This window comes from Pimephales promelas, chromosome 19 (assembly GCF_988280905.1).
Source record: "Pimephales promelas chromosome 19, fPimPro1.hap1.1, whole genome shotgun sequence".
NCBI classification, from domain to species: Eukaryota; Metazoa; Chordata; class Actinopteri; order Cypriniformes; family Leuciscidae; genus Pimephales; species Pimephales promelas.
In genome coordinates, this window is record NC_142787.1 from 24,832,822 (window position 1) to 24,860,797 (window position 27,976).

The 27,976-nt window shown below is 37.2% G+C and overlaps 1 protein-coding gene across 1 annotated transcript; it reads right to left on the reverse strand.

Moving 5' to 3' along the window:
- Positions 1-23,764: 23,764 nt before the first annotated feature.
- On the reverse strand, positions 23,765-27,928 carry sc5d (sterol-C5-desaturase). Its single transcript, XM_039687495.2, has 5 exons — positions 27,779-27,928; positions 27,126-27,342; positions 26,901-27,033; positions 26,452-26,552; positions 23,765-24,725 (listed from the first exon to the last, which is right to left on the reverse strand). The coding sequence occupies exons 2-5, from the start codon at positions 27,333-27,335 to the stop codon at positions 24,270-24,272; spliced, it is 900 nt and encodes a 299-aa protein (XP_039543429.2). The 5' UTR covers positions 27,336-27,342; positions 27,779-27,928; the 3' UTR covers positions 23,765-24,269.
- Positions 27,929-27,976: the final 48 nt, after the last annotated feature.

Sequence of the window (27,976 nt, forward strand, 5' to 3'; positions counted from 1 at the left end):
TTTAGTTTAATGGGAAATAGAATATCACAAAACAGATTAAGGCCTTTAAAGGTGCCATGTGTAAGAATTATCAAAAAGAATGAGCTACACGCAAAAGAATGAGAAGAAATAAAGTTGATGATGTCATATTAATCATTCTGTTGATCAAAATATTACATGCTAACTAAATACAAAAGTATTGATTATAAATTGATTTAAAAGGTGACCATTTCAATTAAAATTTAATTAGAAAATTGTCTATGAACTAGAATTGTTTCTTATGAAGTGTTCCAAATGAGAAATGATAGTAAGTTGGGATGCTATCTTAAAAGGCAGTGATACACAAATCATGTTATTTCATTTGTGACATTTCTGTAGCTGACATTATGTCGCTCATAAATGTATCCATTAAACATCTATTAGGAATACAAAGGACTCTTAATGATGCTTCCCGCAGACCAAAGTTATGTCACACTGGCCTCACTGGGGAAAGCAGGCTATGTTTAAGAGCAAAACAGTGCAATGGTTGCTTGTGAAAGGCAAAGTATTTTTCCCTTATTAATTCTCCTTCATAATATGCTTTGACAGAGCCTCCCAAAGCTGATCCATAATGCAGTCCTGCGGAGAGCTATGCCCAGGCTTGCCTTTTGAAGAAGTTATTGCTTTGATGTATGAGGGAACACATGAAACAGTGAGGAGTAATTGCGTTGTGTCTACGGGGGGACAGTATTTAGCCCACACAATGACTTCAATCTCTGAGCTTCTCAGCCAAATAGACCCTGCATCACACTCAAACTGCGACAGAGGAATCCGGACAGAGTGGTTCCCTTTCACAGGCCAAAGTTTAATCTCTAGATTGAGACGCGTAATAAAACTGTCGATTGTTTTGTTTCCCCTGCAAATGACGCCAATAGCATGATGACCGTTTCGGATGAGACAGGAGAACAGGGGGCTTTCCTTCTGATGGGGTAGTTCAGCAGAAGGTCAGGACGCTTTGTAGTTCTCATTTTTGGGTCAAATCCTTTTCGTTTGACGTCCTGTCCACAACGAAAGTGTTGAATGCGAATTGAATGTCGGCAGAAGCTGTCGGTAAGGATAGAAAAAAGAACTGCACCAGTTAACTACACTTGCCTAAGCCATGATTTGCTTCCAATCTTTTTTTTTTCTTTCTTTCTTTCTTTTTTTTACATACAGTCACTATCTGTAAAATCAATCCATCCAGTCAGTCAGTCAGTCAGTCAGTCAGTCAGTCAGTCAATCAGTGGCTTCTTGTCCAAAGAGGGATTTGGATGAGAAGATAATAAACATGTATAATAAATAAAAAAATAATAGTAATTTAATATAAGATCAAATTATTTGACCACATAACTTATTTTTTATTCTTCCTTACACTATACATTTTTACATTACTTTTTTACAGGTGACTATTAATAATAATGCCTGAAATAAGTTTGTATTAATAAATAAAAAGTAATATATAACAGTGATAAAGTTACTGAATTATTGGTTTTATTATTTTAGAAACGTAGTCCAAAAATGTGTGTCTGAGACAGATTTTGCCTACATTGTGAAAAACAAATATGAGTGAGTAAAAGGACAGCCAGACCTCTGATGTACATCTGTGCTCCAGCGTCATAATAGTGAGGTGTATGTGTGTTTGTTCCCACATTTCACCGGGTTCACAATCTACGGTGGCCGAGAGAGCTCACCACGCTGCAACCTGATGAAGACGCATGCAAATACAAAAAAACGTGTGCAAATATAAAAACGCATGCGAATACAAAAAAACATCCGCAAATGAAGAAAAACATCTTCATCAGTTCCACAACACACGTGTGCTCCAAGTACTCACAACACCACCAAATACAGAAACGCGCTGCAAATAACACGGTCCACAACGGAAATGTTTCCGGGGAACCAAATAAGTGACGGACCCGACTGGGACGTGGTCATAGCATACACAGGACGTGCTTACAGCAAAAAACCTTTATTGACAAGAAGTCAAAGCCTATATTTTTTATAAATAAACTATACAATTAAAATAATATTGTATATATAAATAATATTATAATATTATAATTTTTTATAGTTCGTCTATACTCCTTGCTTACTCAAAATTCTACTTTATTTTATTTAATTTCTTTTGATTCCCCCCCCCCCCCCCGCAAAACACAGAGATTCAAATTATTATGATATACAACTTGTGAACAATATACTTCATGTGTTAACAATATGTTCAATGTCATCACAATACAAATGAGAAAAGAACAATGATCTGAAAACTAAACTAAATAAATAAAAAAAGATCTAGAAGAACATGGAGGCAAGATATTAATCTATACATCAGTTACACTATACAAATTTTCATTTTATGTTTAAATTGTCATAAGAAAAGTTCCCAAAAAATGTTAGGTAATGTATGGCACTGACATACAGATATATAAAACGGATATTTTAACAGATTTTTATAAAGTAAAAATAAAAAATAAATAATTTATTTGCAACCATTATGTTAATCATTATATTTCTGTCGTCATACAGCTGATGGACAAAGTGCTGTGTTGTCATAGGAACATCCTAGGTAAAAATAATTACATTATGTTGTCTGTTGTTGCTCCCTTCATCAAGTTCCAAACGGCTACAAAAATGACACACTAGTGTCATGCTCACGCCAAATTCCCACTTGAAGAGCTTTGCCGTCTGCCCTTTAAAGGGAGTAGGGCATAGGGAAGCTCACGAGCAATAAGCAAGTCCCAGTCGGGTCCGTCACTTATTTGGTTCCCCGGAAACATTTCCGTTGTGCTCTGTGTTACTTGCAGCGTTTCTGTATTTGGTTGTGTTGTGAGGTTTTGCAGCGCGTTTTGTGTATTTGGTTGTGTTGTGAGTACTTGGAGCACACGTGTGTTGTGGAACTGATGAAGATGTTTTTCTTAATTTGCGGATGTATTTTTTGTATTTGCATGCGTTTTTATATTTGCACACGTTTTTTTTGTATTTGCACGAGTCTTCTTTATGTTGCAACATGTTGAACTCTCTCAGCCGCCGTAACAATCTGCCCCGACAGCATTTAAAGATCTCTGCTCACAAACTCCTCTATCAAAAACAGATGGAGTTTGTAAATCCAATTACACTCTTCGTTATCTAATGCTGGAACAGTGTGCGGCTTTGTGGGCGATCACTTATCAAAAGTTTGAACTGACACTAAGTGAGACAAATTGGATATTTTATATTTGCTTCAAAGTTTAACAAAGCACTTTAAACAGGCTGTATTCATTTTAATTGGCTGTGATCATGCTGACTATGGTCCAATTATGTTTAATATTTGTGCATTTAACTTAGCAGCAAATTATCAAAACACTTTCTGCATTATTATTGTGTTGCCAGCAGCTGAGTTTTTCAATCGACTGGTCTGATGGCAAAAAAAAAAAAAAGTTAAGGTCAATAATATACGATACTACAAATATGAATGAATTTTAAGAATACTAGTTTAGAGGGAAAGATAATCGTAACAACACTTATCGTAAGGAAAAAATTCAAAGTGAAGTAACCTCAGATGGCTAACTTCAGCTACTAGAGAGATTCTATAAGTCCTGACTTCTGATTCTGAAAGACACTGTACACAGGCCCTAGTTATACAATAAGCATTCATAGGCATGATGGGAACGTGTCTATCAAACTGAAACTCCAAAGTCATAAGCAGCACAAATTTTCCAGCTCGGAGCAATATGATAAAACACAATTAGCTCAGGCAGAACAAAAAAGTTTGCGATAAGCTCCCAGTACAGTTTTTTTTTTCTCTGTTGTTGTTGTAAATCTTCATTGACTGAGCATCTAGGGTGCGTAGAGATTAAACACACTACGCCACAGTGAGTATTAGCAGCCGAAGCTTAAGCAACCGGTTGGCAGTGAAGTGTTTATCACTCGCCAGATTTAATTAAATAAAGAGAGCGTGGCTCTCACGACCTGCGCGGAATAATTGGATGAGTGCTTTCCATGCTCGGAGGTTACCAACTTGTGACTATCTCGGAAAGAAGATGACACGATGCAGAGCTAGTTTAGGCCATTTCCCTCTCTGAGCATCAGTGGTCCCTTCTTACCTCTTGTTTCATCATCCAGCTCTGCTGCAGTGGACCTGGGCAGCCCTCAGTGGCTACATGTGTGATATGCCTGTCAGTCTAACCTCCAGTCTTAACCAGAGGCAGCCGCTGATAATTTAAACCCGCAATGTGCTGTCACCAAGACAACCGTGCAAAAAAAACCTAAATATGATATGGGACGGCAAACTCTGGCGCTGTCAGTCACTGTCGATGTTTATGGAATGGTGAAAATTGGCATCTTTGAAACACGATCGAATGAATGCACAACGAGGAACCAATGGAGGAAGTCGTGCCCTGTTAAAATTCAACAATATTAGACACTCTCTGCTCGGCGGAGCAAAGAAAAACAGCCTTATGTGGTTATGGAAATTTTTGTGAAATTGGAGGGAAACAAGCCTGCCTCGCCATAAGCTGAGGATTGATTCGGCTTTGTGTTGTTCATCTCAAGCGGTCCTGAGCCTCATGCAAAGTCGAACCCAAATAGTGGTGCGAAATGAAGGTAATAACCACACCGCTTCAAAACGCTCTTTCCATTTTAGTGAGTTTTGAGGAGCTTGTGGTGAAATTCGTAATCAGCCTCAAATCTAGCTTGAAGAGAAAAAGAAATCTAATTTGATAAGGAGGTAATGAAGCCTCACGGTAATTATCCAAGATAACCTATTTGTGGCACTGGTTGAGCAGTGATGAAAATTCTATTTAACATAGTTGGCTGATTTCTCTATTTTGATCAGTGCAAATCAAGAGACGGTGTGCTTTATAACCCTTGCCAATTTACTTTGAACTCCCCAAGATGCCAGGGATCATTACTTTAAGGATCCTCAAACAACCTCCTGTTACTAGGTAATTCAAAGCAAGAGGTTTGAAGCCTTGGCTGATAACTTGGGTATTGTAGCCAAGGTGCTGAAGTATTGTTGTTAAGCATGCATACGAAATAGGCACTTCAGAGTGGACAATGGAGAACATCCTTCACCCGCTTGGTCAGAGCTGTTATTTTCATCGGATTTCACCTTGCTTGCAACAAAAAAAGCCGTTAAATCGCAAGAAACAGAATATCTTTTCAGTCTGTAAGCCCGCATTTGAAAAGTAGCAGAATTTCTGCTTTTGTTTGACTTCTGTGAAAAGAAATAATAGCAAGCATCCACGTTAATTTGATTACTCGCGCAATAAGAGCTCTAGTTCAATGAGTGTTTAGTGTTTGTTTTACTTTGCCGTTGCCATAGAGGTAAACTACCTCCACCGTCAATAAACCTGCACCGATCTCCGTTGCTAATGAACAGAGCTGGTTATTAGAAGTGACATGATTAATTAAACAGACATAAATTAAAACATTACGAATCCATCAGATGAAAGCGATGGCATGTAATTAACTGCAGAAGTTAAACTGCATACTGGTTGCAGTGTATTCTGTTGGCAGGGAAACTCTTCCCTGGAACTGTCCAACGCGCTCTGTTCTCTAAAGACTGAATTACCATCTCAAATATGAGCAGCAAAAATAACCTTGACTGTTGTATTATCTCACTACATAAACCCTTAATCCTCATCATTGGAGAATTAGTTTAGTTGTTAAAAAAGAGCATCTTTTCCACTAAGCAGGGATTTGTTACTCGACAGTTTCAGGATGTTCGGAATGTTCAGGCTCTTAGTTAAGAACCTTGTGTTTGGTTTCAACAGCTTTCTTCTCATTTACCTGTCCCAGTTGTTTTTATTTCACCCCAGTACAAATGTATTCACTACCGAGTCCATTTAAAAAGTACAAGGGAGCAAATATCCTTCAGTTTTCTCACACATGCTAGACATGGAGAAGCTACAAGGTTTTAGGTTTTATACAAACATAGACCACTGTTCAAAAGTCTGAGGTCAGAAGAGATGATTACTTTTATTATTCAAGGACACAACAATAGATCAAAAGTGACAGTAAAGACTTTTATATTGTCTCAAAAGATTTCTGCAATGAACTGTTCTATTCATCAAGGAATCTTATAAAATAAATTAGAATTTCCACAAAAATATTAAGCATTAGGCGACTGGTTTTACTGTATTTGGTAACACTTTATTTTGATGGTCCCTTTTGAACAGTAACTTTGCAACTACATGTCAACAAACTCTCATTATATTATTAGTAGACTATCTGCTTAAAGGAGTAGTTCACTTTTGAAAAAACTTGCTGATAATGTCCATGTCTTTCTTTCTTCAGTCGAAAAGAAATTAAGGTTTTTGATGAAAACATTCCAGCATTTTTCTCCATATAATGGACTTCAGTGGGAACCGAATGGTTCAAGGTACAAAAGACAGTTAAACAAATAAAAAAACAAAAAAAACAAAGTTTGTTTTATAAGCTCAAATGGTCGCATTGCTCTGCGATACACATTCGTGACTCTCCAGTTCGAACTCGTTCAACAAAATGAATTAATCTTTTTCGCTCAATTCGCTCGTTTCGTTTGTTGAATGAACCAAACGACTCGGGAAAAGATTCGTTCATTTTGATGAACGAGTTTGAACAGGAGAGTCACAAACGCGCATCACAGAACAGAGCAAGGTGACCGTTTGAGCTTATTAAACTTAAAATTTGTTTTTTTTTTTTATCAAATCCTACGCAAAGTTTTATAAATGAGGCCCCAGGCCACACTCAAAATTACTTAGATCACCTTTCTTTCCAATTCTGACATTCAGTTTGGAGTTCAGGAGATTGTCGTGATCAGGGCCACACCCTTAAATGCATTGAAGCAACTGCCATGATTGGTTGATTAGATAATTGTATTAATGAGAAATTGAACAGGTGTTTCTTGTAATCCTTTAGGCGAGTGTATAACTGAAACTGAAATTGTAATCATTTCACAATATTACTGTTTTATTGTATATTTGATCAAATAAAAACAGCCTTGGTGATATATACATATAAAGCTACTGTAAAACTGTTGTAATTTTTAAAGCATCTAAGCTACATCTATGATAATGAAAACTAGTTTAGTTAAATCGCTACTTTTAGATATTCCCGACTCTGCAGACACCCTTGATTAGTTTCCATCCCATGAAACGTATCAGTCGTCCAAGAATTAATTCCAACTAACTGTGATATTACTTTCTAGGTGTTAAAATGCAACAGAATGTCCCATTTCAACAGAGCATATTTGAGATGGCCACGGAGGCAACGCAACCCCCTAAAAAAAGGATTTTCTTTTTAATCCATTTCTCTTTTGTAAACGGACTGATGAAGTGGAGTCCCTCCACCTGCCAGTGTGTCATGACTGACTGGTCATGTGTCACAGTTAGAGCCAGCTCAAACACACTCACCCAGCAGCATATCTCTAATAGCAACCAGCTGTCTGCTCTGTGCAAAGAGAAATATTGACAGAAGTGTCTGCTGGAAAAGTATGCCCGTCTTATTATCTGCCCGTTGGCAGGAGCTGAAGAGTCTTGTGGCTCGAGGAAAGCTTCATTGCCCATATTTGTTGAGCTAACAAATCTGGAAGCTCGGTTAGTGCAGGATTCAGTGGAGCCACTATTGTCTGTTATATTTCTATGGCTAGGCTTGATAGCATACAGCTAGGCTGGCTAGGGAGCAGAGAAGAGATTGGATCACAACAGAAAGCCAAGTCCCTTCACAAACCTGGATCCCCTTGGCATAAAAGGCCCAATGAATAGTCCAGTTTGTGTTTATTTGTTTGCATTTAATCATTTGAATGAAAGCTCCACGGGGAACGTGACTGAAATACCAAGAACGGCTTTCAAAGTGGCCACACTTTAACGTAGCCGAATGCCTATACCTTTTGATTTGGGTTTCGAGGCTGTTAGCGATTGCCAAATTTAGCTCGAGGCTGGGTTGTTTGGTTGCTAAATGAATGCACGAACATGCGCCGTCTTCGCTGCGGCAGGAACGTCATGTGGTGTGTGCTGTTCTGACATCGAGCAGGAGTCTCTACCTTTTATTTTCACTATATTAATATGCAGCACAGCTTGTTGCCCTAGTGCAGGCAGACCGTCAGAATGACAATGTAATTGGGGAAATATGGGGATTTTGGAAAGCGGCTAGAACAAAGTAATTCCGAACTGACAACTTTGAGGAAGATCAAGGTGTATTTCCTTGTTTTGGCAAGGTTCAAAAAACAATTGCGCATTTAGAGTTTCCATTTTGTATCAGTTTAGTGAGAATTACAGTGCTTGCCTGACTAAACATCTTAGGCAAGGGGGTGTTTTGTCACAGCTGTTTGAGAAACTGATCTGAACCTCTTGACAAGACAAACAAATATCAAAACAGGGTTTTGTGGCGTGCGTGACAGGCACGTTTGAGCGAGACGACAAATGACAGCGCACTCGTTCTCGCGTCTTGAAGCGAGACTGTGATTGTGCATAACAACACGCAGAAAATGAATCATAATAAAGAGGTCAGTAAATGCGGGAGAAGATGAAAAAGAGAGAGAGACTGCTCGTTTAATGTCAACTGAAGGAGAGGCAGAGGAATGGATGGTTGAATTCTGCCATTATTGCATCTGGTCATGCTTGATTTCAAATAATGACAGCAGGTGCTTGGATATCAGCAGGATATATCTGCTATCTGCAGTCTGGCAGTTGACAGAGGTGGAAGACAGTGACGAGAGTCAAACCTGGACGACAGGTCAAGCCATTGACACGTGACAGTCTGGACAATTCCATGTGGGAGAATATGTATGTATAAACTGAAAAATTGAGTTAATACAATCAAGGAGATTGATTTAATAATCAGAAACTCAAAATATTATGTTATCTGAACCACATAAATGATCTAAGTTGATTTGACAGAAGAAAAAACATTATGATAACAAATCATGATTTTTTACAGTGTGTATTTTGTATGTAGACACATACAAATTCAATGAGATATCAATATGTGTCCAATTTTAAGGATAACATATTTAATGTTAACTAGAGGATACTACTAAAATAGGAATATTATTTTCATTTGATATTCATATTAATAGTATATACATTCTTAAAAATTAAACCATATTATTAGAATATGATGATAACCTCTGATCAACTAAAAGACCAGAACATTGAAAATCTGTATCTTTTTAAGGCAGCACAAGTGTGGAAAAAATATAGATCTTTAATGTTGTACAGTTTACTTTTATAAACGTGTCAATGACACAACCAAGCGGTTTATCTTAAATACTAACATATTTCCCATATTATGTCAAAAAAGCTGATTTTATAAATGATTTCATAAAAAGACAGATATAACGGGATATAATAGGTTTTCCTGGTAATACAAGCAGAACGTCAATGATATTGGATTGCTTTCCTTCTCTGTGATTTGAGTCACTCAGGGGGCTGTTTTTCTATTAAGTGTTTAAGACAGCTGAGCGTGTCCTGCCTTTAACACAAATCCCTTTCACTCAAAACAAAACTTTATTGTCGACAACTACCAACGAGACCCACACAGAAGTTAGACACTAGTACAAAAAAAGTACATTGCAAAGTATCATGTGTATGATTACAAAAAATCCTTCAGGACTTTACAGTTGTGGCATCTTTGTATACTAATAAATGTGGCATTTTATCCAACAGTTTCGGTCCTCGAATTGTTTTGGCTAAGCGGCATTTCAAGTTTTTTTATTACGCAAAAACATGAAGTTCTGTGTTTTTCCTCAGAGATGCAAGCTAGTTGATTCTGCTTTGGTTTTGACTGAAACTATTTTGAAAGAAACGTATATTTAAACAGACAAAGTTGCAGGCAATATTGTGTCTAAAATGTTTAATACTTAATAGTAAAGGTACACTAAATGTAACTTTTGGCCCTATAGCAAAACTGCATGCATTTTGCAGAAAAACATTTCTTCGAATGTGCTTCGACTCTGCGTGACCGTGTGGATGAATATGGTTCTTTCTCATAACTACAGTAAAACAAAAAGAGAGATTATCATACTGCTCATAAAACATTCACTACTAGGCTAAAGAGATATAAGATGGAAAGGATATCAAGCTGACTAGCTGAAGACATTAATGTAGTCATTATAGACATGGTACCAAGGCACTCCAACAATTCATTCACAAAAGATGCTTTACAATGAAGTCTGTTAGAGAGCTACATATGGTGATTTCTGTGTTCGATGCCTTACTCACATGTTGGGTAATAAAAACGCCATTGCCGTGTGTTTAAAAAAAAATATTACAATGCTTTTGCATTTCAAATCCCTTAGTTCTCGCCATCTCCAAAAAGCCAAGCCAATGTTGATTCGTGTCTTATTACGAACTGTCATGTTCTCTTTTTGCCAGCAGACTCTTCTCTATTCTGCCTTTTTTTTAAATGGGTGATTGTCCAGAGGTTCAAGATTCATCATGCTCCATGTCTACCTTTATCCCTCATTGTGACAACTAACCTATGCCAAAATATAATATATAAGCACTTATAGGCTTACCTCAGGGCAAGACAAGTGAGAAGGATTGATGATGTATTGAAATTAAGTTACATAGTATTGCTTTAATGCAAAAAGTTAAATTTACACTAACAGTCAGCAAAAAGCTAATCTTACCTCTGTGGTATTGCATAAATGTGACAAATAAACCTTTTCATTTAGTATATTATTGAGCTATCAAATGTTCCTCAAGTTTGAAGATATTTTAAGAATTCTCAATCCAGGTCCACTTGGGTTATCATTTTTGTGCACTTCACTGACAGTTCTCAGGTATATAACTATAACCACTGACACCCTGGTCAGTTTAGATAAACCAAAATGAAGTCCATTGAGGAATATTATCAAACTTGAGCAGCTGCACTCTGCAAAAGAGATACCCACACATATCACTCCATTTAATTGCCGCTGTGAGAGAGGCTGTTTCCATGCCACCCTCCATAATGCTCAGCGTGGCAGTGCCAGTGTAATCTGATGACCCCCAAAGCAGATATTGCGTAATGTATAGTAGTCTGTAGAGAGGGCAGGATGTGATTCTTGAGGTGTGTGATTGACAGCTCGTGAGCTTAGCTTGGATCCAGCATTCATTCTGACTGTCTGCGCTGGTAACGGCGCTCAGTGCAACTCTCTGACTGCTAATGATTTACAGAGGACAGCATGTTTTCATCTGGCTATGAAAGAGGCATCAGGATATATGACACGACAGAGACTTGAGTATTCTCCCTTAATGAACACACTCCTTATTTTTCGTCACGGGTTATCTTTTCATGAATAGTTCCATGTGAAGTCATAAAAATAATAACAGGGTGTATATTTCCCCCCCATTGCGTCATCCGAAAATATCTGGGAAAATTTCCATTTGAAAGATATTTTTCTCAGCGATTGGTGCCACTGAGTATTTTTCAAGTGACAAATAGATGAGACATAGATAAAACATGTAGACTATCTCTTCCCGTCACACATCTCTGTCAGGGTTGAGAGAGAAAAATTACAGAATGAAGAAAACCAGACTTGACACAAATAATTGTCAATTATTTCCCTTCACGCTATAATCGAGATAATCCATTTCAATTGCGTTTTATTCATATTTATGCTTATGTTGTGTCCAGAAACAAGAACTGTTCATTAGTTCTTTTAGTTTTTGGTGATGTTTCTTCAGCATTTATTTTCACATGCTACTGCGAACATAGTAAAACATGAAATACAAATCTTGCTTTAAACTCATTAGTTACTGATAGGCCTAATACAGAATGTGATGCTCAACAGCTCAAAAAAAGCATAAATGTAATTCCGTATTCAACTATTTTTACGATTGTTTAATCACAGCACTTTTCATTTGATTAATTGTGCATATCTACTGTGAGGTTGTCTTTTGTCATGCTTTGATTTGAAGACGTCTACGTCAATGCGCGATCAATTCTCAACTGTTCTGCCACTTCATTTTCATTTCATCTTCCATCTGAAGTCACTCCAGACCTCACTTGTTTCCTTTTAAAATGAAACATCACTCCCACATAGAGCCATGCAGGCATGTTCAACCTTTAAAAAAAAAAAAAGTCTGAAACCAGAGAATATTTTGTTGAGTTGTTGGAGACTGAGAACCAAAAAAAGCAGCAATGCACGTATTCCTCTGAAATGATCAGGGGTGCTGAAGACTTCTGCTCTTTGCTGTGCTCTTCTTCCTTTTTATATATCGTTCAACACAATTCTTGTTGTGGGAAGTGTTTAGCACTGGCACAGAATTCAAGGCAACTGGATGTCCTGGAGCTAGACTTGCATCCACAGAGAAGCTGAATCATTTTCCATACAGAGCATGTGCACTTTCAGATGTGCAGGATCTAATTAGAATCACCTCCTCTGCCTTGTCAAGATCGGTTTGTGTTTGTGTGTTCAAAAGAGGTCTTTTCACAGTTTGCCAGGTCTGAGAAGCCAGCAGTTCAGGAGCCAGAGGACTACACGCATGCATAATCAAAGATACTCTCTCTACTGCAGCCAAGGAGGTCCATAATACCTGGAGACAGCTATCCGTTCATCTCAACAGCAGTTGTTCGGCTGGCGCAAGACTCCAGGAAATACGTGATTTGAAATCTGCCATCTTTGCCGCCTATTTGTTTCGGGCCATTCAGCAAAGACTGGACTAATGACTCTAGAGCTCACTGTAATAGTTTTACTATCAATTTCTTTTTTTCAGTTGGGTTTTATAGTTTCAATGTATTTAGGCTTTAGCATTTGCATGTTTAATGCAGACAAGTGGCCCCATCTTGCACCCAGTGTAAACTGACACATGTATCATTCCTTGCCACTGTTGCCTTTGGCTTGCTCAGTTGGGGATATTCAAATTAATTAACCAATCAGTAATTCCCTTGATCAGCTCTACCAAACGTGTATGTTTTTCCACTAAGAAATGAACATTGTTATTATGTTTTGTTTGATACAGTGAAGCTGCTATGATGCAATCTATATTTTGAAAAGCGCTATATAAATATACTTGACTATTTGCTTTTCCCTCCACAGACGCATTTCGGTAAACTAGGAAATGAACTTGCGCTCCCTGGGCGGGTCGTGCAAAAAGAAGGCGTGTTTCGTCGTAAACATTCCCTTGTGCTATTTTGCAGTTCCAGAAAACAATTCCGCCACTGACCAGAAATAAACCTAGTCTCAAGTCAGTGGCGTGTTGTGCGTTGTTCATAATGCTATTTTAAGCGTGCATGCTTGGCTATTATGTAGCGGGTGCACAACGCGCATACACGTTGATTCTCTCATCAACACAGATGCAGCAGTTTTTATTTTTGCAAATCATACATTATAACAAGGAAAAATATTAACACATGAGGGAAATCATTGTGCTAGCCACGAAGACGTAAAAAATATAGGTTTAAATCTAGCTTAAACATTTACCCCAATTTTTCAGGCTAATTTTTGTAATGACGGATCAGACCTGTTTGCCCAATAGTAAAGACATCTGAAAAATTAGTTTGTCTGTCAAGAACCAGGAAAAAAAAAAATCTCACCATCCAACGTTCAAGGTCCAAAAGACAGTTTCAGTACAAACTGTTCAAAGGGCTTTCAACAATTTCAGACGATGAATAAGGGTCTTACCAAGAGAAACGATCACTCATTTAAAAAAAAAAATAACAAAGTTTAAGTTTTATAAGCTCAGAGCCTTGCTCTGTTCTGTGATGCGCGTTCGTGACTCTCCTGTTCGAACGCGTTCATCAAAATGAACGAATCTTTTTCGAGTCATTTGGTTCATTCAACGAACGAAATGAACTAATTGACTCAAAAAAAGATTCATTATTGTTTTTTTTTTTTTAATGACCTATCGTTTCGCTTGATAAGACCCTTATTCATCGTCTGGAATCATTTAAAGCCCTTTCAACAGTTTGGACTGAAACTGTCTTTTGGACCTTGAACCGTTTGGTTCCCATTGAAGTCCATTATATGGAGAAAAAATCCTGGAATGTTTTCATCAAAAACCTTAATTTATTTTTGACTGAAGAAAGAAAAACATGGATGTCTTGGATGACATGGGGGTGAGTAAATTATCAGCAAAAGTCTTTTTTAAAAGTGAACTACTCCTTTAAGATTGATATTTGGACACATGCTGCTGGCCCGAGAATTTTTGGTTTCTGTGGTTATTAAACACTCAGGCCTTGAGCCCTTGCCTGCAGCTCACAATGGAAGTAACAGGGACATCTGAACATGACACATGCAATAAATAAATAAATAAAAATACTAATTTGCCTTTTAGCTGATTTATTTCTTAGACAAAGTATGATCTCCGTGTCAGTGGGGATTAGATTGCCTGACTCTTTCTCATTCCTTGAACGGGGACTCCAGGCCCCCTGAATATTGCATGTGCTTTATTCAGCCTTGAGCTCACAGTCATGGCAGGACTTGTACATCACTTTTTTTCTAATTTTTGTAATAGAGGCACCGAAACAGTAAAGAATCCGTTTGATACACCATGGACGAGTCACATAAGTAGCAAAAGCAGAGAGAGAGACAGTGTGCATTTTAATGAGAACTGAGGGGAGTCTCAGAGAGAAATTCAGAGAGAGACAGGGCCTTTCTGGCTCATTCTCTTCAGCAGTGCATTTCTCTGACAAGCTCCCAGTTTTACTGAAGTGTGCACTTGTAATAACAAAGCCCCATTTCTATCCAGTCACATGGTGGCATGAGATCTGCCAGACTTGACGTCTCGCTGCCTTCACCTTTTTCCCTTTCTTTTTCCTTTTTCCTTGTAGCTCCATGTGCGATGCGACGTGTGCCGGCATCTCTGGCTATGCTTCATGTTTCTCCTATGTTTGCGCTGTCAAGTCGACACTGACAAACAGGATTTGACAAACAAGTGATACGTGAATACTAAAATCCGGGAGAGCTACTTCATGTGCCGATGAGCCGCACGTCTACTCAAAAAAGATGTCACTTGCTGCATGAGGTGATTAGAAACCCATATAAAGAAACAAAAAGGACAGCAATCTTGTGACAGACTGAATACCGTAAGTCATTATTTCACAGAACATTACAGCACAGAGAGATGCGAAAATGTCTGTAATTTCTGATATTTATTCATTGACGGGAGATGACTTCCTAAAGAGACCAGGAAATTGGAATTCTTCATGTCCTCACTTACATTAAATATGGATTGAGGAAGCGAACGATGGGGCTGCTATTTAAGTGGCTGGGGTTAAAGTAGGCAGTGATTGACCACCTCCTGTTCCTGCCTGACAAAACTCCATTTACATGCCACATCTGATGTCTCGACGGAGACACTAATTCTCCACTTTAGCACCAGCAAATGAGAGTTACCTAAACGAGGACATAAATGTCATGAGCAACATCTCGTAAAAAAAAAAACAAAAAAAAAAACATTCTGACGTGGTATTTTGACCAAACAGGTCAAGTCATTCAGACTCTCCTGCAAGACCTTACTGGACTGATAAGACTCATGGGCAGAAGCAGAACTAATATTGGAGATTGAACTAGGATGAAATTGTATACTAACAGCAGGGAGTAAGAGCGATGGAGCGAATGACAGACAGCGAGAGATCAAATGAGACATCTGAAGATCCAAGGCCAACATTCTCTGATTTCTACCCCCGAGCGACTGATGATTTGCCAAAGTCAAAGCAACCCTTCTCATCTGTGAGCTTAGTTAGCTTCCAAACCAAAACCTCATTTGGATGTCTGCAAGCCTCTGAAAAACCTCTGAAGGCTGCTATTTATGGACAAAAAAAAAGAGATGGTGGAAGGATGATACACAGTTTGAGACTTGTAGTTTTGCTCCTTCTTTTGGCAGAGTCAAAGAGAGGAAACAAGAGATATCCCAGAGCATTTTTTTGCTAGAAGACTGTGTTGGTATGAATGAGGAAATAAGGTGAGTTCACGCCATGTCGGAATTAACGTCATTACGAGATTTTTACTTGTAAAGGGTTCACGAAAACTTAGCTCCGACATTATGGCCTAAACAATGCAGCAATAATGTGAAAATAAACAATACAAGATATAGTTTAGCACAGAGTTGAATTAATATGCAATGTCATGCTAAATAAACTATAATCAACTTACAACTGTAATTGTATTATGGTTTTGTCTATTCAAGTTACACATGATTTCGGCGTTAATAGTGTTGCTACAGAACAGAAGTGCATAATTCTGAGCTAGAAGACATGAACAGCTGCCAAGGAGAATACAATCTTTATATAATGTGTAAATGTGCTATTTTGTGTGTGTGTGCTGATTATTTGCTTCAATTATCGTTGAATTCAAAAACCATTTAAAGAGCTCCAAGTAAGTTTTATTTTGTACATTCTACATGTCATGATTCATTAAAAAGCTGGTTTATCCTACACAAGACAGGTCACTTCAGACAAATTAATGTCAAAATGACAGACTGCCAACTAGTTTCGGAGTGCACCGGTTAACCTGCAGTGAAATAACAGGGACACGTAACACAATGGGTGCTCCAAAGCTGCTGGGGGCAGCAGAGAGGGCAGTACTGTTGCATTGGTTGCTTAGGAAGATAAAGCCAGTGAAACAAACATCTCACAGCTAATCATAAAGAAGTAATGTAGATGACAGTTACACTTCAGCAGTCATTGTTTATCGATATAGGAAGATCATATAAGCTGTTGCATTCCTTGCACTGCTCTTTCGAATTTTGCATCATGCAGAGCAATCCTATCCAAGCTTTCGGTCAGTCTGACAGTAATTTCCCCAATGATTGCACAGGTTAGCACTATTGTGTCATTCTCTGATATGGTGTCATTCCAATTGTATGTCTTAAACTCAAGGCTGTTCTGAAAAATACTAACTAATTCTTTACATTTTAAAGGACAATCTGTCTTGCGCTGGAGTGAGAGAAGGACATCATTATCCTCATCACCACATTTCATTTAGTCAATCACAGTAAATGTGATCCCGCAGACGAAGCTAGATACGATTTTAGTCATGTTGCAATGCTGGGAAACCATTTTAAAGCAAGGACAACTTGTGTATGTGCTATTAGAGTGCGGGATTCAAAAGTCAGTGTACATTGAAAATGTGGGATTCAAAATCTAATTTATAGCTGAAAAGATCATTTAGGATTTTTCAAACTAGGAATTTTGTTATATTATGATTCAGAAATACTCTGCACAATTGTTGTGTGTATACTACAATTTGTAATTTAAAAATGCATTCAAGTCACAAGTTTGTTTGCCCATATAATCTTTAATCTAGCCTAATTATTCATGATGGGGCTGGGCCGTTCAAACAAAATGTTTTTCACAATTTAAAAGAATCTATTGTGTTATGTGAATGAAAAGGCAGGATGATTTTCACATCATTTTGAAGCTAGAACTCGAAGCGACAACATCCATTTAGTCCCAAGTCTTGTGGACGCATATTTAGTATGTGTTTTGTGGCCTTATTTCAGAAACATTCATTTCATGTACATATGCGTTGCTCACATATTATGGTAGCCCTGTTTGTGCTAAATAGAGTGTAATTTCACCTGTGCCAAAAGCACAGATGTCACAGCATGTCATAAGGACCCCAAAAAAATCCCCTAGACCCCAGAGGGTTAAATTTCAACGTATTTGGGCTGGAGGAAGCAGCTTCAACTCGAGCTGGGAATACTAATGCTTTGAAGATGACGAGTATGTTGCAAAATGCCTAAATTATGTTTGGTGGAGTTGGGGAGGTGAATGGGTATAATAGCGATCATTTTCACTATTGATCATTTTCATGGACCCCTTTGTGCGTTACATATCTGGTCATGTGATTGAGAAAAACACACAACGTGACATTTATATCACAAGCAAACGTTGTCTTCTTAGTGTCGGATCCATAAGGGCTGTCCTTCACCACTATAAAAACAAATATTATCTGAAAATCTCAGGCATGCATAGGTCAGAGAGTCAGTCAAAGAAGCTCTAGCTGACATTTAGTTGCACTGATAAATACCATGACATTTTACAAGATGGCCTTGCCTTAAAAGAGGACCTCCAATAAGGGAGTGTATCAGTCAAGCCATCACACTATGCTCAGCGTGTAACTGATTTAAGTGTGTATCCTGTTATTTACAAGCTCAGGAGAGTGTTCCCTCCAATTACGAACAAATAAACCAACATGCAACGCCTTGAAAGTGACGTTTAACTCCTAACTCGCTTCCCTTGATCAGAGAACAGCCCAGCTTTTATCCACTTTGTATTAACAAACGATATGCAAACTGTGTTTCCACATAAAAGCAGCGCGGCATCTTAGTTCTGTCACTTCTTAATGCCTTCCATAAAGGCTTCGCTTATTCATTAAGAAGGTTATCTCGCCAGCAGCAGAATTCGCTCCGATTGAGACTGCCACCCCTGCTGTGAGGAAGCGCGCAACTGAGATCATTTTTAGAGAAGATATTAAAGAATGATGTGTGCCTCACAGGTTTCAGTGTTGACTGGAGGAAATAGACAGAATTCCCACGCTGATCACACACTCCTGTAAGCTAATTCATGTCACTTTTATCCTGTGCAAACTCAAAATGCTCTGACTGAACATGACGGTACAGTAGGTATTGATTATAGGCTAATTGGTGTAATTGAATGGGGAAATCAGCATACATTTTTTTCTGTTAGTTTGTTTTAAGCGACATTTAACTTGAAAATGTGGCATTTTATACGGCACTTGAAAAAAATTTCCATCCAGTTTTAACATAAATTGAGGGCTGTTTTACACTGCATCGTTTTAATCGTTTTTACACCAAAACTGAATTTTTGTTAGCATTTTTAGGGGCCTGAAAACTTTGAAAATGGTTTCAAAGTGCAAAGTTTGGAAAATGATGCTGTTATCATCTTTGTATAAACAACAACGAGAATTTGTGAAAACGGTGACGTCATGAGCATACATAAATGTTCCGTCTATTCTTCACAACGTGAAAATGACAGTAAAAATCAATATTCAATCACTTAAAATTTTAATTATTGATGAAAAATACTAATAAACATGGTTTTTGTGCATTTCAAACATGTTCAGCTTATTAGCACTATTACACAAATCTCTCATTTATGTATGACTGACAAATGACATCAGATTAGATTTGTTGTCCAATTCCAAATGGATGGAATTTTTACAAATACGTAAATCTCAATATTTAAGATCATTTTTTGAGTGTCTGCACAATATTGTATTCCAACTTTATGCTGCAACCATGCTTATCTTCATTACTTTTTTTAATCTTAATGAAAATTCATTATAATAGTTAGGCTATTTACTGCAACAGACAGAATTAAACATGTGGTTTAATTAAAGAAACTAACATGTACTGATTTAATAAGCTATTCCGTAAAAAGTGTGTGTAAATGCTGTTCTTTCCTTATAACTATAAATTATCAGTCTGGCAACACCATTCTGCTGGGTAACACAGCATGGGTTGTAGAACTGATTTTTATAGGGAGGGGATTAACTGAACTATTAACTTAATTATGGTCGAAACATTTTATGAAAAATGCAAATCTGCACTTTTAATTATAAATCCACGAGAAACATGCACCCTCAGGGATATCATGATAGTGAATGTTGCCCTCTTTCAGTATCAGTAGTTCAGCCCTGTGCTAGCAATAAACAAGCATGGCAGTTCATCAGTAGTATTATTAGATGCTCAACGACTGAATCAGAAATAAAAGTACGCAACTGTGAATGGAAACAAACAAACAAACCCCCAAAAGAGGCCATTCCGTTTCAGTTTGATGCTCATAATAAATTCAAAATGACATCTCCAATTTCGTCACATTATAAAAGCGGTGCTAAAGAGGAAGAGGAATTGTTCTTCATCTAAGTGGAACTGATAGACAACCTCAGGTGTTTGCTTTGGGCCTTTCATTTTTGATGAAGCATGCAGAGCTAAAGAGCTTTTCATACAATCCACAAGGAAGAAGGCAGTCTTTTACATACAGTAATAAAACAAACATGATCCTAATCCTCAGGGATGAATGCCATCAGCACTTGTCACATTGTGACAACAGTAATCATTATTTTAAAAGGCACCATTGTCGTTATATCACCTTTGAAGTGTTAAATTAATACTAGATTGCTTTTAGCCTATTTATAGAAATGCTTTTTATTTTGATCATTTAAGAAAAGATCTTGTGGATACAAGGGTATCAAAAACTGAATAAATGCTATTATTTTCTCAATGCTCAAGCTTAGAATTATAGAGCCATATAGAGGATTCAGTTACATTGTGTGCAGAGAGTAACTCAGTCTTGCCCACGATTCAAAGGATTGACAACGAACACGTGACGAGAAAAAAACAAGATAAAGGTCCGGTTTTACAGACAGGACTTAAGCCTTATTTCAAATAGGACATAATCCAATTTCACATAATCCAATAAAGTCAGAATTATGCAAATACACAGGTGAACCCAATAAGATATTTGCTAAGAATGTGTAAGAGTTAGGGGTGAAACCATACATCATGCCATAATATATTGCAATACAAAAATGCAACATATATATTGTGGAAAGTGACAATATGTATCGTGGATAGTTCCCCCAAAATAAAAATTACTGTCAGAGTTTTAGTGCCAGTACTACATTAAACTACTATATATAATTTTGATTATTTTTATAATAATGCATTGGGGGAATATTTGTGGGTCCTGTTAATGCCAAATCATGACTGATGGTACCAGTAAAAAGTGGCCGACCTTATTTTAAATATATCTAGAGTGCAAGCATATTCGTTCGTCAAAAAATAATTCTGTATTTCAGCTTCAGAATTCAGAGTGTCACCATTGTCCTTGGGTTACAAGCAGCAAGTCCAAACCTATTCATTTAAACCCACGATGTAATTTCAAGGTTAGCATTTTAATCAACAGTACATTTTTGTTAACCTTTTTATTATATGTATCACAATAGAGTATCACAATAATATCGTATCGTGAGTTCAGTATCGTGATATTGAATTGTGATAACAGGGTATCGTTACACCCCATAAGCATGATGTGTTTAAATCTTCCTGGACATGTTTAAATCACTGGCAGAGCAAAATGATGATGATTTTCAAATAAATAAAATAAATCAATTTTTTTTTAAAAAAACATTGATTAAAGAATCAATGTACATCACTTTTTTTGTTGCAATTTTATGTTTTTAATCAATTTATGAAGCCACTGTACACTTAATTGTTACATAATCATAATTTCCAACACTCGCATATTTTGAACTTGAAATTTAGAGAGACAGAAGCTGCATCTGTGGCGTCCACACTCTTTTCTCACTGACAGAAAGTTAGGGCTCGGTCCAACTCAAATCACACACAAATGCTCTCTAAGCATTGTTTAATAGACCCACTGCTTTTCTTAGGACTGAAACAGAAAAATGTTCATTTACTTCAGGACAAAAAAAAAAAGGTTAAATATTAATTAGTAAACCATTATTATGAATATAAAATTATTACAATCTTTTTTTTACATGACAATTGAGCTGACATAGACGTTCTCAACCGCCTTTTAATTTACAGAATAAAAAAAATAAGTAGGCTAACTGCCATATTCTTCCTAACATCTCCTTTTGTAAATCTTCATGATTATGGAACAAAATAAAGGCAAGACTATAATACCTATAATAAATACATAATAGTGTTACAATAATAAAAACAGCCCCAACTCCTGAGCTCGATCAAGCTTTATTATATGCAAAATAAATCATCACATTACTGTAATTATATTATTACTATTATTAGTAGTATTGTATTATCTAATAAATGGATTTACGTTACCACTAGTTAGTTGCTCCAGCTGGAGAACACTCAATTCTCACCGGCTCCTCTTTTGCTGGGATGTTTCCTCTTTAAGTGCTCCAACATGCATGTTGTGCTCCCGTGAAAAGCAAGTTGCGCTTTGCTATTGCACATGACAGCATAGTTGGTTTTAAGTTTTGTGAAACTTTCCCAAAGCTTGCTAGTTCGTTTTCGTTTGCAGTCCGTCATAATTCGCGCTGTTTTTCTTCTTCTTTTACCGTATTTGTAAGGGCTCCATTACACTCTAGCGCCACAACGCCATAGCGGTCAACTCGCGATATTGCATGCCATTACATCAGGACTAGGTCAAGTAAGATCAAACGACTACTCGACAACAAAGATGTTTGTCTTTGATATTTGTCGACAACAAAGATATTAGTCGACGAATCGACAACTCGCGATATTGCACGCCATTACATTAGTTCAAATGAGATCGAACGACTACTCGATAACAAGATATTCGTCGACGATTTTTTATTGTTGACAACGTCGACTAATCGTTGCAGCCCCAATCAGCATCAACCACAGTACTACATCTAAAATAGGATTTCATACAAACTAAATGAAAAGATTTCCTAAAGGTTTTACTTCTTTTATTAATTTGTGTGGAAATACATTCTGTGGAAGGGACATTTGTAAACAGCCCGGAGTTATCATTAGAAGCCCAACAGAATGAGCATTGGTCTGTGCTGTAATTGAAAGATAGTGGCCACAGCTGCAGTACAGCAAAGCAATGATACCGATTCAAATAAGGGGTGCAGATTATTCCAGGTGGACAGGAATGTAATGATTAATTTCCTCTTTGGGTTCCGCGCGATCACAACAATGGGTAAGAAAATGTGGCATTGTTTGTGCACAAAGCAATAGTGCTCCTGGTGGTACCCACAGTGTGAACTTTGAAATTATGTGTTCCTGTACCTCAGTTAGCTACCAGGATACAAATGAGTCATCCAGCATCCCACGCCTGCATGCACATCCACCGTATAATAAAGCCATTTCACCCAGCATGAAATAAAAGACCATTTTCAGGTTCAGTTATTTGGTTCATAAACTCTCTCACGGCCTAAACCACACGTGCAACAGTTCACATACACGAGAGCACGGTGGCAAGCTTAAGCCGAGAAAAGAATTGCTATATATATTAGCCAAACATAACATAAAGTAAAGCACTAACGTGTAATTATATCTGTAAAGGAAATTCATTAAAAGCATAATGCCTTCTGATATTCACAGCATGAAACCTGAAGTAACCCCACTAGCCCACCCACTTCAATCCATCATAAAGATGGCAACTTCAACTTTTATCCTTATTTCTCTCCTCGGAAATATGACTCAAATGCTCATGTGCATCAAAAATGATCTGGGCTGTAGTTTAACACCTCACACAAAGGTGCCTTTCCCCCTCCAACACACCTTAATTAAAGTTTTGAGCATTTTCAACAAGTGATTCAACGGCCTTTACGTTTTAGTTCAAATGTGAACCTTTAGTCACCTTTAGCATTAGTCATAAAAATGAGAAAAATGGTTGCCATAGCCACTAATTAGCTTGCCAGGATGTTTTTAACAGGAGCATGAATTAAATTTGCTTAACAATGCATTGCCTATCGGTTTCTCTCCTCATTATAATGATGAACAAATATGTTTAATTTGAGTTTGTTTGTTTTACGTTTATGAAGTTAACAAGAAACTGTTCTTTTGTGATGGAAACAGTTGTATTCTTGCAATATTGTCTTTGTCACCGCTTTGGTTTGTCAATAAAACTATTTCTTCACCTTTATTTCTGCACCTTTAGGTACTTAAATCACAAACACCAGAATAATGTGTGATTCAACAGCACCCTCTTGTGTGCGCCACACAAACTGTTGCTATGCTACGATGGACATTAAAATGCCAGTGATTTCAAAGGTAAAAAGTTCACTATCAACAATTATGTAATATGAGCAATATAGCTTTCTTCTCCATTCGTGATTGGGCTTAATTACATTACCTGACCTCAGATTTATGTGCACAATATTACAACACACAGCTACACAGCTACTTTTTTTTTTATTTGGAAGGAATGTGCATTTATAAAAAGTAAACCACAGAATCTCTTTTTAAATAAAATGGCTAGATCAGTACCTTCACCTGGTCTCTGAGTTCATAAATAAACGTCTTGTTTTGTTAACTTTAACAATGGCATACTGCTAATAGAAAGGTGAATAGGTTTATGTGAAGGGATAGTCCAGTCAATCTTCATACATTCTTTGAATGTTTATGATTGCAAAATTATAGACGCTTACTTGTCAGAAGCCTATTAATTCAAGTCATTCGTATTAGGTTACACAATGGCAAGAAGATTAAAATACCAACAGGGTAACCATAGTGAATGTTTCTATTTGGCAAAAATATATTCCTTTTGTCTATGCTTCCTTTAGGCAATTATATGCATAATTTTAGTGCCAAGTAGAGTTTCAGAGTCTCATGAATAAGGACTTATTAAGAGCAGAAATCTTACCTTGAAACCCATTCATGCATCTTTTATATGCCTACCTACTCTTTCTTGACATGAAGGCCATTTTTATTATTATTAGTGTGGCCGTTTATGCTGTCTGAGCTCAGCTTCCCTTCCGCCATTAATTTCTTGATGTGGTCGTGCGGCCCCTTCCCCATCAAGGCTGAAGGATAGCGGTAGGAGCCTCCGATGCGGTCCCACAGGGTGAAGTACTGCCCGTAGTTGTAGTCAAAGAAGAGGTGGTGGTCAGTGTGGTGAGCTGAACCATTGATGATTTGTTCCATCAGGCTGGGTACGCGGTAGTCCCCGTCATGGATGGAGATGGTCCATATGTTGACGAACACGTACAGGGCTAAGTACAGAACCTTGTGTAGAGGGAAGAGGAAGGGGTAGATGTGGTACGGTAGGCCCTGAAGAAATCCATCCACGGGGTGGAAAGCGTGGCTGGCAAACGGAGAGGGGATCTTCCACACATGATGTGGTTTGTGAAAGTACTGTATATGAAGGGAAAAGGATGAAAAAACATTATTATATCGCATATATAAAATACATGAAATATACACCTTTTCATATTTTCTGTAGGGGGAAATCTACACAATTATTTATAATGGTTTTAAATATGTGTTATATGGAGAACACTTTTATTGGTAGCAGAAAGCATATTAAAAATCAGAAACAAAAGCTGTCATAGTGTGACCATTAATCAAAAATGGGTCATTTTTACTATGTACCCATAATATGGATGTTAATATGGAGGTTAAATTCACAATAAAATATAAATATAAGATAAAAAAAAAAAAACTTTTTTTAAGAAAGTTTGCAGCTAATTGAAATAAATCAGTTGACGTATTAAAAATTGGTATAAACTAATTTTATACAGAAATTTAAAAAGCAAACATTTGTAAAAATGGCAAAAGCACATACAATTGCTCAAACTAAAATTATAAAAAACTAGTAATAATACTAAATATTTCTTCTGGGGAATATTGTTTTAATTGGTTATATATATATATATATATATATATATATATATATATATATATATATATATATATATATATCACCTAAATGATTATTAGGAACACCTGTTCAATTTCTCATTAATGAAATCACATGGCAATCACATGGCAGTTGCTTCAATGCATTTCAGGGTGTTTTCCTGGTCAAGACAATCTCCTGAACTCCAAACTGATGTCAGAATGGGAAAGATGGTGATTTAAGCAATTTTGAGTGTAACAAGTTGGTGCCAGACGGGCCGGTCTGAGTATTTCACAATCTGCTCAGTTACTGGGATTTTCACGCAAAACCATTTCTAGGGTTTACAAAGAATGGTGTGAAAAGGGAAACACATCCAGTATGCGGCAGTCCTGTGGGTGAAAATGCCTTGTTGATGCTAGAGGTCAGAGGAGAATGGGCCGACTGATTCAAGCTGAAAGAAGAGCAACTTTGACTGAAATAACCACTTGTTACCACCGAAGTATGCAGCAAAGCATTTGTGAAGCCACAACACGCACAACCTTGAGGCGGATGGGCTACAACAGCAGAAGACCCCATCAGGTACCACTAATCTCCTCTACAAATAGGATAAAGAGGCTACAATTTGCAAGAGCTCATCAAAATTGGACAGTTGAAGACTGGAAAAATGTTGCTTGGTCTGATGAGTCTCGATTTCTGTTGAGATATTGAGATGGTCGAGTCTATATTTGGCGTAAACAGAATGAGAACATGGATCCATCATGCCTTGTTACCACTGTGCAGGCTGGTGGTGGTGGTGGTGGTGGTGTAATGGTGTGGGGGATGTTTTCTTGGCACACTTTAGGCCCCTTAGTGCCAATTAGGCGACCAGATGTCAACCCAATAGAGCATCTTTGGGTTGTGGTGGAACGGGAGCTTCGTGCCCTGGATGTGCATCCCACAAATCTCCATCAACCGCAAGATGCTATCCTATCAATATGGGCCAACATTTCTAAACAATGCTTTTAGCACCTTGTTGAATCAATGCCACGTACAATTAAGGCAGTTCTGAAGGTGACAGGGGGTCAAACACAGTATTAGTATGGTGTTCCTAATAATCCTTTAGGTGAGTGTATATAATGTTTTTCCTTTGTCCTTAATATAATCCTGTTTTTTTTGTAATATTACTCTTTATTTCCTCATTTTTTTTACCCACTGTCAAATCAAAATATAATTACTCATTGCATTATCATATATCTTAAATACCTTATATATTAACTTGTGGTGAAGGAATCTGTGGATCCAGTAAATGCACATGTCCGTAAAAAACAGGAAAGAGACCATGCTGAAAATAATCCCTGACCAACCTGAAAAAACAAAAAAAAAAAAAACCAAGAATAAATAGTATGAAATAGTTAATGCCCATAGCAACATGTTTATCTCAAGCATATCTGACAGACTTCATCACTGACACTTACTAAAATTAGGGCTGTCAGTTCGCTGCATTCAGATTTAGTCATTTTTAATGTGCCTGGTGTAGTTTTGTTTTAAGTTTGAAAGACAGTTTCAAACATAACCCGCTTTATATATATATATATATATATATATATATATGAATAACTATAACCCACTTGAAAAAGCAAAGCGTTGTCCATGTAGCGCTTGTTTAGCTCAAACTTTGATTGACATTTATGACCACAGCTCTGTTTTCTTACCGAAAGGGGATTCATCGACTCTGTCGTACAGTTTGCTGTATCCTCTGACCTCAGCAAAAAACAATGCTACTGTGGGTATGCTTATATAGGGCAAAGACCACAAAGCATACTTTATTTCACGTTGCACCTGGTTCTGTTGACAAAACAAAACAAAAAACATATTTATTCTTGCCTCTGATGCAAAACATGAGAAAAGACACTAGGTTGGTAGATGCATAAACAAACCTCCAAAAATTGAGGGTGTTGCATTAATTTGTGGTCAAAAACGAAGAAGTAGCACAAAGTACCCAGGCCTAGATATAAGATTGCAGCACCCAGGTTGGTGACCACCATCAAGCCGATGATCTGTCGCAGAGGCTCGTCCTCGGGCCATGATGAGGGATACACATATGGGGTGAAGAAGTAATCATCTGCAACGTTCAACACTAGGTCCATCTTTGACCTTACAAGATGGCCAGAAGAAGTGTGATTAACTGTCTATAATGTGACTAAAGAAGGCAGATTCAAATTAAATCATTTGAGCATCACTGCTGTATAGTAATATATATATATATATATATATATATATATATATATATATGAAGAGTTCAGATGCAAAAGCCTCTAAATGCCATTTGAAATTTTCTTCTTTAATGATGATTTTTTTTTTTATCAAACTTGTATATTTAAGTTCAGTGATTTCACTTAAATGGCAATGATAATTACCTATTAATTGTTATTTAAGTGAAATTACTGAACTTAAATATACAAGTTTGATAAAAAAAAATCATTATTAAAGAAGAAAATTTCAAATGGCATTTAGAGGCTTTTGTATCTGAACTCTTCATATATGTATATATATATATAATTATACAGAATGTTAGAAACAATCAGCTCACCTGAACGGTGTTTTTTAAGACACGGCAGCGAAGAAAGTAAGTAACTTAGATTAGGTTAAAGCCTTGACAGAGGTAGTCCTTCTGCTTCCACCATAGACTATTAAAAAAAGGCTTTCACTGAAGAAACACAAACGGACGCAGCCAATAGCGTCTCACTTCCTCACAGCGCCAGCCCATTTCTTGACGTCTCATTGGTCG

Coding starts and splice junctions, on each gene's coding strand:
- sc5d (XM_039687495.2), bottom strand. CDS start 27,335: ATGGACCTAGTGTTGAACGTTGCAGATGATTACTTCTTCACCCCATAT. Junction 27,034..27,125: donor AACACCCTCAATTTTTGGAG/GTTTGTTTATGC, acceptor TTTTGTCAACAG/AACCAGGTGCAACGTGAAAT. Junction 24,726..26,451: donor ACCACAAGTTAATATATAAG/GTATTTAAGATA, acceptor CTTCATATACAG/TACTTTCACAAACCACATCA.